Source organism: Setaria viridis, chromosome 5 (assembly GCF_005286985.2).
Source record: "Setaria viridis chromosome 5, Setaria_viridis_v4.0, whole genome shotgun sequence".
NCBI classification, from domain to species: Eukaryota; Viridiplantae; Streptophyta; class Magnoliopsida; order Poales; family Poaceae; genus Setaria; species Setaria viridis.
Genome location: NC_048267.2, coordinates 34328349 through 34338828, shown reverse-complemented (window position 1 = coordinate 34338828; position 10480 = coordinate 34328349). Strand labels below are relative to the sequence as shown.

At 43.2% G+C, this 10480-nt stretch overlaps 1 protein-coding gene and 1 pseudogene across 1 annotated transcript; one reads left to right on the top strand and one right to left on the bottom strand.

The window, feature by feature from the left end:
• The first annotated feature begins 7695 nt into the window (after positions 1–7695).
• Positions 7696–8274, top strand: LOC140222890 (NDR1/HIN1-like protein 13). Its single transcript, XM_072294014.1, has one exon. The coding sequence runs from the start codon at positions 7696–7698 to the stop codon at positions 8272–8274; it is 579 nt and encodes a 192-aa protein (XP_072150115.1).
• Positions 8275–9405: 1131 nt separating this feature from the next.
• LOC140222889 (uncharacterized) lies at positions 9406–10169 on the bottom strand (annotated as a pseudogene).
• Between the last annotated feature and the right edge of the window lie 311 nt (positions 10170–10480).

Here is a 10480-nt window from a genome sequence, read left to right as displayed (position 1 = left end):
TTTAGATTTAATTTTGGAATCATAACTTTGTAACAAAAATAAAAGGACCCAATGCAAATAAAGCAGTTCTATCCCATTTGACTTTTAAATGTGAGTTTTAAGATTTTCACTAAAGTGGGGCTTAATAAGATTACCAAGGTGACTCAAGTGGTAGTTAGACTATCCCAAATGACTTTCATGCTAGGAAGGAATAATTTGAAAGGAGCTGTTTTTCTATGCGAAACGCAGCATGAGATATACATAGGCGGAAAATAAATAGATAGAGTAATTCTAAAGTTAGACTTTGAAAAGACCTCGGACAAAGTTAAACGGTCTTTTTCTTACAACAAACTTTAAGAATAAAAGGTTTTTCACCTAAATGGTGCTCATGGATAGGACAATTTGTCACCAAAGGTATCATTGGGGTTAAAGTAAATGATGATATTAGTCAATTTTTTAGACAAAAAGGGGTAAGACAAGGTGACCACTTTCTAATCTTGTTCAATATTGTAGTAGATATGCTAGCCATTATCATTGAACGAGCTGAGGATGACCAAATAAGAGTGTGTTCCTCCTCTAATAAATGATGGATTGTCTAATTTGTAATATGCAGATGACGCTATAATATTTATGAAACATGATATAAAACAGGCAATGAATATGAAGCTATTATTATGTGCTTTTGAGCAATTGTTTGGTCTAAAAACAAAATACCATAAAAGTGAATTATTTTGCTAGGTGAGGCAAAGGATTATGAAGACCAATACACTTAACTTTTGGTTGTAATGTAGGGAGTTACCCTTTCCGATATTTAGGAATCCTGATGAACTTTAGAAAGCTTCATAATAAACATTGGAAAGTTTTAGTTGGAAAAGGTAAACACTTGTCGTACAGAGGGAGGTTGGTTTTAATTAATTCAATTTGAGTAGCTGTTTATATTTTTGCTGTCGTTTCTTGAGATCCCGAAGAGAGTTCTTAAGAAATTGGATTACTACGGATCTAGATTCTTTTGGCAAGGAGATGGACACAAAAAGAAGTACAGACTTGCCAAATGGACCATACTTTGCATACCAAGAAAGAGCAAGGTAGTTTGGGAATCCATGATCTCGCTCTACGAAATAAATGTTTACTGAGAAAGTGTCTCTGTAAAAATATTAATGAAGATGGGATATGTCAAAGATTTTTTTTGCGAAACACAGACCCAAACACTCCCATATACGCATGCACACTCAACACTATGAATACATGCAAGCAACCCTACATCTATGAGCGCTTCCGAGAGACTAAACCATCATATCCTCGTGATTGATGAAGTCATCACTGGCGCCTCCCTGTAGACGACAGGTTACCTACCACTGAAAGAATAGTTCAGTTAAATCCTTGAAATAATAATATGAGCACCCATACTGAGTTGAGCACTCAAAACCTTAGTAATAGAACTATTGCTCAAGTAAAAAAGAAACCTAGTGATTCTCAATTCTGGAAATGTCTGATGGGAGTTTAGGAGCAATTCCTAGAGTTTGGTATTTCAAGTTGACGAACGGATCCCAAATAAGATTTTGGGAGGACAAATAGCTAGGACATAGCACTTTAAAAGAGCACTTTCCTATTTTATATAATAACATTGCCCATAGGAAATAAGCTATAGTGGCCGAGGTTATCTCTTGTGACCCTCCTTAATTACATTGATTTAGAAGATCTTTGGTATGTGACAAATTGGCGGCATGGGACATTTTGTCAACCAGAGTCCGTTCCATTTTGTTAAATGATGAAAATGATTTTTTTTTTGTATGGTCTCTTCATGATAATATATATGGAACCTTTTCTGTTAACTCCATGTACAGAGCTGCAATGAATTTTATTCATATGACTGATAATCTCTTCTTGTGGAAATAAAAACTTCCACTAAAGATCAAGTTTTTTACTAGGTTTATGTGCCAAGGTGTTATACTCACCAAAGATAACTTAGTTAATAGAAATTGGCTTGGAGATAAAACATGTCATTTTGTAGCTCTAGCAAAACTATACAACACCTTTTGTTCGAGTGCAATTATGCTAAGTTAAATTTATATGGCGTGTATAGTACAAATTTATGTTGGGTTACATTCTCCAACAAGTGTCCAAAATATGTTTGGGACTTTGTTACATAGATACAATATTACTCTTAAGAAATCAATTTTGGTTGCAGCTATTATCATGTGTTGGGCTTTATGGCAAAGTCGTAAACTCGTAATGATGTGTTTTTTGGTTAAAACACCATTGCATTCTGCAATGCAGGTTATATACATGGGAACCTAGTATTGACCATTACTAAATTTTTTAGCCTTTTACAAATTTTCCAACAAATCCAATTTAATTTCTTTATATTCTTTAACTAGGAATACCTAAAACTATTTTCCAAATTCAAATTTAAACGTTGCATAAAATATATCATGTTTGCTGCCATTGTGTGTTCCTAAAACCTTAGTTCTGCAAATCTCAAATCCATTCGAATTTAAAATCTATTTAAATTGAGTAAACCAAGATCCTTTCAAAAATCCCATTTAAACAAATATATATATGAAGGTCCTAAACTTCAGCTTTGCTTTCGTTGTTCAGGTATAGTCTCTCGGAGTGTTCTAAGTAGCGAATGTGACTTATAAGGGATCATATCGTCTCCTTACGTGTGGAATAACTTGTTGTAAAGGTGAGATTCTACGAAGGGGTCCTACTAGGACTCAACTTGGGTGGACAAGTTCGACCATGTAGATAACCAAGTATTCTATTCTTAGTTGACCACACGTTTGTGAATTAGAAAATCACACACTAGTCTAGGGCTGGTGGCACTAGCTAGGAAGTATCATGCATATTAATTAGATGCTACAAGATCATATAGCTTTTTTTAATATTTGGCCAAATATCTAATATGCTAGGTCAACTTTCATAGGTAAGCGCCACAACAATTAATTATTTAGAGAGCTCGAAATGGGAAAGAACAACATATGCCTTACATTGATGGATGAAGGAATTACTGCTCATTGGGGGCGTTAACGTTGTCTCTTCGCATCAATTTAATAACATTTCTAAGACATGGCAATCTTGATACGATATCATGATACAACACATTTGAGAGTGGCCTAGGTTAAACAAAGAAGAAGCATTTACCCACTTCTTAAGGTCTTGGTGTCTGTGGTGAATTTCTAGCATGTGACATCAATCTAAAATCGATTTCACGCCATGTTCAAGTTATGTATTTTGATTAGACACCTTTAGGTTATGAAACTGCATCCATATTAATATATCTATACTATAAAGATCCACAATAATTGAAAATATTTTTTACCCAAACAATTTCCCCCTATACCTATCACGTTGAACCCACTGCGCAGGTCAAAGGGGTGTGACAGGAAGGGGGGAGACAGAAAAAATGACCAAAGGACCGTGCGCCATATCTATTAGTATAAAGGAGTTTACAAGCAGGCGATCCGAGCGGGCTGCCGATCAGGGTAGATCTTAAAAAAATTACACTCCAGTTACAAATTGCGCCAAAAATTTTGCACCAGCCAACATCCATATTAATATATGAAATACATACTCCATCTTAAACAGCACGATATAGAACTATAAATTGCATTTACAAGTGTTGATAGACAAGTAAACAAATACTAGTCACACAATCCTCATCAGAAAATCGAGGTACAGGTGTACCGCGCAACGCGTACAGAGCAGCTATAAGTTATAACACATTGATTTCGATCTCACGAGTGTCTCCTAGCATAAGTTCATGCCAAATTGATAACGTACCGGAACGAGACATCATAGGGAGAAAAGGACAATTGGGGTAGTAATGCAACTTCATGTCTACGTCTACCTTAGCTGTTCCAGTATGCCACTCCCTCGTTAGACGTTTGCGCAGATCATCGGACAAGTACACTTTCTGACCCCATGTCACCACCGTGAAGTTGGCCGCCGACCTCCTGCGCAAGCAAAAGCCCGGGACACGCCCCCATGCAAGGGCGACACCCGAGTAGGAAATCACCACCTCCCCCTGGTTGTGGCACCATGCTTCAAAAAATCGACGGTTCTCCACGTGCACCGTGAGATCAAAAGCAGGAGAAACCGTATGACCAAGCGTAGCGTTGTTCAGCCCCTCGAAGGCCGCGAGATCGATGGTGTATTCGGGCACGTAGACACGTAGTGGATGCTGGGTATAAAAGACACGAGGACCACCACTGGCAGCATTGCAGCTATCATCAGGGTGTACAAGAGCACCGTGTGTGACTTGTAAAGAAACCTTGTCAAGGGGTCGCCTGAGAAGCGCATAGGTTCCGGAGCGTCGTTGTCGACGGCTGTTCTGTCCATCATCTGCCTAGCTACTAATTAGTTTCTCTGGATATTTAGCCTTGGACAACAAGAAGAGAACAAAGAGGTCGTGAGAGAGAACTATGGAGAACCTTTTAAACTTCGGATAAAAAGTATGTCGTGCAGGCCTTATATTCTTGTGGCGCAATATATAGTGCCAATCCTGCTTGGTGTCCAGCTTCTGTTCGCACCAGACAACGGAAGAAGATTGATTCAGGAACGAGATCGAATCGTGATCCGGATCACTTAGTTAAACGCCAAGTTAAATAACAAATCAAAGCATCTCAAATAAACGTGCACAGACATATATTATAGGCGCATAATCGAAAACAAAGCTTGGCTTTGTCATCTAATCTGTTCCGGCGGCAGAGAGGTAGTCGCCATCAACCTTCAGTATGAACCCTGAACTTCTTCCCGTCCTCCGCGACGACGGCGTCCGCGAGAAGTCGAGGAAGGCCGTTCGAAATGAAATACGGGCAATACTGTACGTGATGCTCGATTTGGCTTTGTCGCCGGTTGTGTACTACCTCTCTGCTTTGACATCACCCAACATCCAAGAAGGACTGCATGCGACGTGAAAAGAATCGTGCTTGTAGTCGAAGAGGAGTGGGTGGATTAGACAGATTTAAAAATCTCAGCTTCTGCTACTTACATCAAAATATAAACTAGATCATGCTATCTAGATGTTTATCTATGGTTGATCTAGTGAAACTTCCTACCTACAAAGAATTTTACAACCTAGAGCCAATCCTAACAAGAAACTATCCTAGAAAGTAAAGGCACTCAAGTTGCAAATATGAAATACGGAAATGTAAATGAGCGTATTAGAAAGGATGCAAACTCGGCACGACGATTTATTCCGTGGTATCGGTAGAAAAATGCCACCCCTATTCTGTTGGAGCTCCACCAAGAATATGCTCCCGGGCACCAAGTCTCTCCCGGTCAAGATTTTGGGCTCGCCACTAAGACTCTCGCCAAGCCGGATGAGATATTTGCCATAAAGGCAAGTCTCACCACTCCATCTCTTCCTATCACCTTGACGCCATCTCCACTATGGAGCTTCTCCACTAAGGAAGGGGTCTCTTTGTCCCCCGCACACGGTCGTCGTCGCCACTCCACTACACCAAGTCGGAGAGTTGAAGACTTGCCGGTGAGCCACTAAAGCTCCAAGGTGCCAGCACACCAAGTTTACAATAGTGGTTCACTCCTTAGACCAATTACAAGGTAGCAACACCTTGCGCTCACTCACTCTAAGGCTTATCCTAGCACCAATCACTCTTTTTAAGCTTGATTTAGGCTCACCAATCAATTTTGATTTCTTCGCAAGAAAAAGAATTGATTTAGGTGTACTTCTTCATCAAGCACATTGAGTAACATTCTGCAATGACTTATTTGGGTCCCGTTTGGTACGGCTTCTCAAAGTGCTTCTCCACCGGCTTTTGGTGAAGCCCTACAAAAGGGTCAATTTCAAAACGGCTTCACCACCAAAGCCGGGGAGAAGCCGCAAAACGGCTTACACTAGAGAGGAGAAGCCGAAAAAAGTGGCTTCACCAGCTTCTCCTGTCTCTCCAAACATTAAGTGATCATAAAATTACATATATTGCCATTGAGAAGCCGTTTTACCAAACGTTTTGCAAAACGGCTTCAACTTCACTAAAAAAGCCACTCCATCGAAGAAACCGAAGCCGAAGCTATTTTACGAGAAGCCAAAGCTCTACCAAACGGGGCCTTGGAGTTGTAATCCCTCGAGCTGCCGCCGGATCCCGTGAGACCTCTAACAGCAAATTTTGCATGTCGACCCGCAAGCGCAGATAATCTCTATACGTTGCCGCGCCATCGTTTGGCTCACCTATTTTAGTTTAATTTGCAGTATAGTTGAATTTGTCCGTGATTAATAAGTTTCAAAAGAGAAGATCGTTAATCCGTCACCTTAAACATGTTCCATTACAATCACAATTTCCATTTGATTAATGTACCACCTTGGATGACTACCACAGGTAATCAGGATAGTAAAAAGGACAAGCAAGAGGTTTTTTAGCCTTCAACTCTATGGTATAACTGTAGCATTTGAATGTACAACACAACACACTCAACATCACACACACGCCAACTCACACCCCTAAGAAATTAGTTGTTTTTCCATAATTTTTGGAAAGTATTTTGGTACCACAAAAATTCAAATATGCTTCAAAAGTAGTCTGATTTGGTGAATTTTAATTTGAAATGGCAAAGGTACATGTGTGATTTTAAGCAAAATGGACTTATCTTCATTTGTTCTACTATAAAAAAAGTTTAATGAATTTTGAAGGTGATTTAATGATTGTTTTGTTCGACTTACGTGACAAAAGTGATGAAAATTTCAAATAAGGAATAAAAGATAGAACTCGGTGTCATATAAGGGATGGAAAATTTTCAGTGGTAAGAAAGGAATTTAATCATCTTCTAGTGTCAAACAAGGAATTTTTGCAATGCTAAATGCATATTGAAATGTGTTACATAGCCTAAGTCAAATTTTATGTCTTATATTGAATATAATTTGTGTCACGTGGAAAGAAATATGATGTAATAACCAAACCTATAGCAAGATAACGCGTCACGACGTTGTCTTTTCAAAATATATACTTTTTACTATACATCTAGAATTTTACATATAGATCATGTCTCGAGCTTCTTGGTTGAGAGGAGGGTACTGGTGGCCAACTTCACAGTAGTGCCTCCAATGATTTGCGTTTGCGCCGTCTTATATCGGAGTGGAATATGGGCACATACAGGCGAGTTGCACTACTATCCTAGTTTTATGTCCGTTCCCATTCCCACTTCCCATTAAAGGCCATTCCGGCCGCTACATCATCAAATTCAGAAGAACTTTTGTTAGGAAATACAAGTGGATGGGTCCAAATCAATCTATTCGTCAAGGGGTCGCCGTCCGAAAGGAAGCTCGCCGGGTCCGAAGATGTTCCCTCCATGCCTTTCCTTGCTTAGCTTCTCGGGTCATTGGGCAGGTATTGTGGAAGGCCTCATGTCTTTTGGCATAATTTATCTTCTATCATATTATACCTGGCGCCAGGATAATCCCGATCGGTCTGGGTGTCTGCAATCCTCATCCTCCGCACGATGTGCTTATTTCATCAGGACTCGCTGCACGCGGCAATCCTACTACAGTTTTACGGTGCGTAATCTGTACGGAGTCTCCCATGGCAGGTTCAGAATACATGAGTCCCAAACGGAATAATATACTAATTCAGGTATGTTCCGGTGAGGTCGTTGTTATCAAGGAGGCAAGGAGAACATATAGCTATAGGTTCACGTCGACGCACGTATCCTCCGCTGCGGCACAGAGGTCGCCGCCATCAAGAACTCACTTTCACTATGAAGATGTCCCGTAGTGAAATACGGGCAATACTATACGTGCTGCTCGCTCTGGCTTTGTCACCGCTTGTATGCTACCTCTTCGTCCTGGACCTGCCTCCCAAGTTCTCCGTGCAGCTCACCGGCATCCAAGGGCTGGATACGGCGGCTCCGGCGTCGCCCCTCTCCACCGTCTTCAACATAACCCTGCACGCCAGCAACAAGCGCGGCAGGACCGCGTGCTACCGGCACGGCGACGCGGTGGTGCGTTACTCCGTGTTCACCCTGGCGTGGGGCCGGACACGGACCTTCTGCGTCGGCGCCAAGGATACCCGGGACGTGCCGGTCGTGGCATGGGCGGACGGCGTCGGGTTGCCCAAGCCGATCCGCGACCGGATGGCGGAAGAGCGGCGTGCGGGCACCGTGGAACTCGAGGTCAATGTCAAGCTGTTCGCGGAAGACGATGCCTCCGGCGCTGAACCAACGTGGATGTGGTGCAAGGTGGTGACGGGCAGAGCCGCAGAGCCCTCGGACGCGACGCCGTGCTCAGTGTTCAGGTCCAGGATTTGGGCAGCGGACTTTGCTCCGAACTGGATGCTATTATGATTCGGGCGGCGACTTTGCTCCGAACTGGATGCTAGTATGATTCGGGCGGCGATGTAGTAGTTACTTGTGAATTGTGATATAGATGGCCACGCAGGATCGTTAGTTATTGTCAATAAACACTAATGTATGACAAAAATTTTGTTTAGATCAGAGATCCAGTTTAATTTGCAGTTGGATATATATGCCATTTGTTTCATTTTAGGGACCGGTTCCATGATGAGCTCTTTTACGCTCACCAATCAATTTTGATGTTCCATGCTGCCGCCGGCTCCGTGAAGACCTCTAACAGCAAATTTTGCATGTCATTGCATTGGTAGTGACTAGTGAGTAGTGACCAAGGCGGCAAGGCCATCTTCATGGGCGCCGACAAAAATATCAAAATATAAGTCTTTCTAATCATCAATAGCTTTTTTTTTCTAAAAAGCTCATGTTCCAAGTAATCTTGAAAATGAAGTGGTCTACAAATAGTTTAGCTTGCCCACGCAAAATTTCAAGTTTTTTGCATAAATAAATTCAACTCGCATGAATCAGGAAACTTTCACATGTTTCAAATATGACTTCATGTTGAGTTTGTCAACAAGCGTAATTCTTTTGCCTAGATTCCGTACAGTGAAACCAGTTCATCCAAGTTCTAGCATCCAATGCGAACTGAGTGTTAGCTCAATTGATCGCTCAGCCGATAAGGTTTCTTGTGGTGGAACCTGCTTATCACGGTTCGAATCTTTGACTCGATGCTGGTGCTCACATTTTCTAGATTTATTTCAGAATTTAACCGACGTTGTGTTTTCAGTGGTAGGTGACGTGCCCCTTGATAGCGAGGTGCCAGTAGTGACTTCGTCATTCTCAAGGATCTGTCGGCTCAGTCTCTTGAAGATGCTCATATTGGTAGGGTTGAGTGTGTAGGTTCGTAGGGACGAGCGTACATGCATGTTGTGAGCATCTGCGTCTATACTGTATTTCGAAAAAAAATTCTACCGTCCAACTTTCAAATGTCGTGTTTTGAAAAATTAATGTGCTTATTATAAGCATCATATTTTTTATGTAAAATTTGTTTAGATCACGACAAAAGAACGAGAAAAAGAGGGAGTAAACTATTGGAGCAAGATATGAATCATGCTTTGGAGCAATTCCAAGAGTCTCAAAACATTCTTCCTCAATACTATGTATTGGAGGCTCTACTAAATTTTTTTCCCAAAATCATATCATCCAATGTAGATCTCCAGTAATAAACTCCTCAATACTTCAAAACTTACCATGTCAGCACGGTTGGCCAGCAATCCCACGGGTGGTTGCTCGCCACGGGCACCCGGCTCGGTGGCCAGCTCGCGGCGGCAGCGTGAGCGAGCAGCTCGGTGGCGAACGAGCAGCACTCCGCGGGCAGCCGGCTTTGTGCGGTGGCTGGTGCAAGTGAGCAGCTCGACGCCCGGCCAACGGCGCTGCGCGGGCAGGCAGCTCCCCACGGTCCCATGGAGGATGCTGCCGCCGCCGCAGACTCTTGGCCGATCTGGCCGGTCGAATGACGGATCGATGCCTCGGATTCCTCGACATCCTTCGCCGCCACGCCCTCGTTGTCGTCGCGCCTCCTCCGCAGCCGTGGATGACTCTGCCTCCTCCCCTGCAGGCAAAGGTGGCACCCACGGCACGACAGCCAGGGCGAGGCCGTCGGAGCCCTGTTCCTGGGCGGCGCCGGCGAGCAGCTCCCGCACCGTCCTGCTGTTGGCCTCGCGGAGCATGGCGCGGACCCATTCCGCGGCGCCGCGCAGGGCGAGGCGCGGCGCGTCCCTCGCGCGCGGCGTCGGACCTGCCGCCGCCGTGTATATAGCACCAGCGCGCCCTCCTCCTCGCCCCCGCCGCTGACCTGCGCGAGCTCTCGTCGTCGCACATGGGCACGTCATCCTGCCCGTTCGCCGCCACCCCTGCCTGCCGGTGGAGAGCTGGGGCGCTGATACTCTCCCGCTATTGGGGGTGGAGACGTTTTTTTTCATTTTTCCCTCTAATTAAGCTATTATTAGGGGTAATTTAGATCTTTTGGAGTTGCTCTTAGAGAGTTGGAGTCCGACAAGACTCGCAGCTTCTGCTTTGAAATGTCTGTTTTTTTTTAAGTTCTATTCCAACTCAGGAAGTTAATCATATATCGACTTCCGTTTGCTACACTAGATCTTTCAAACTGGAAAGGGCGAGAGGAAGAGGTGCGCGATTTTGCATG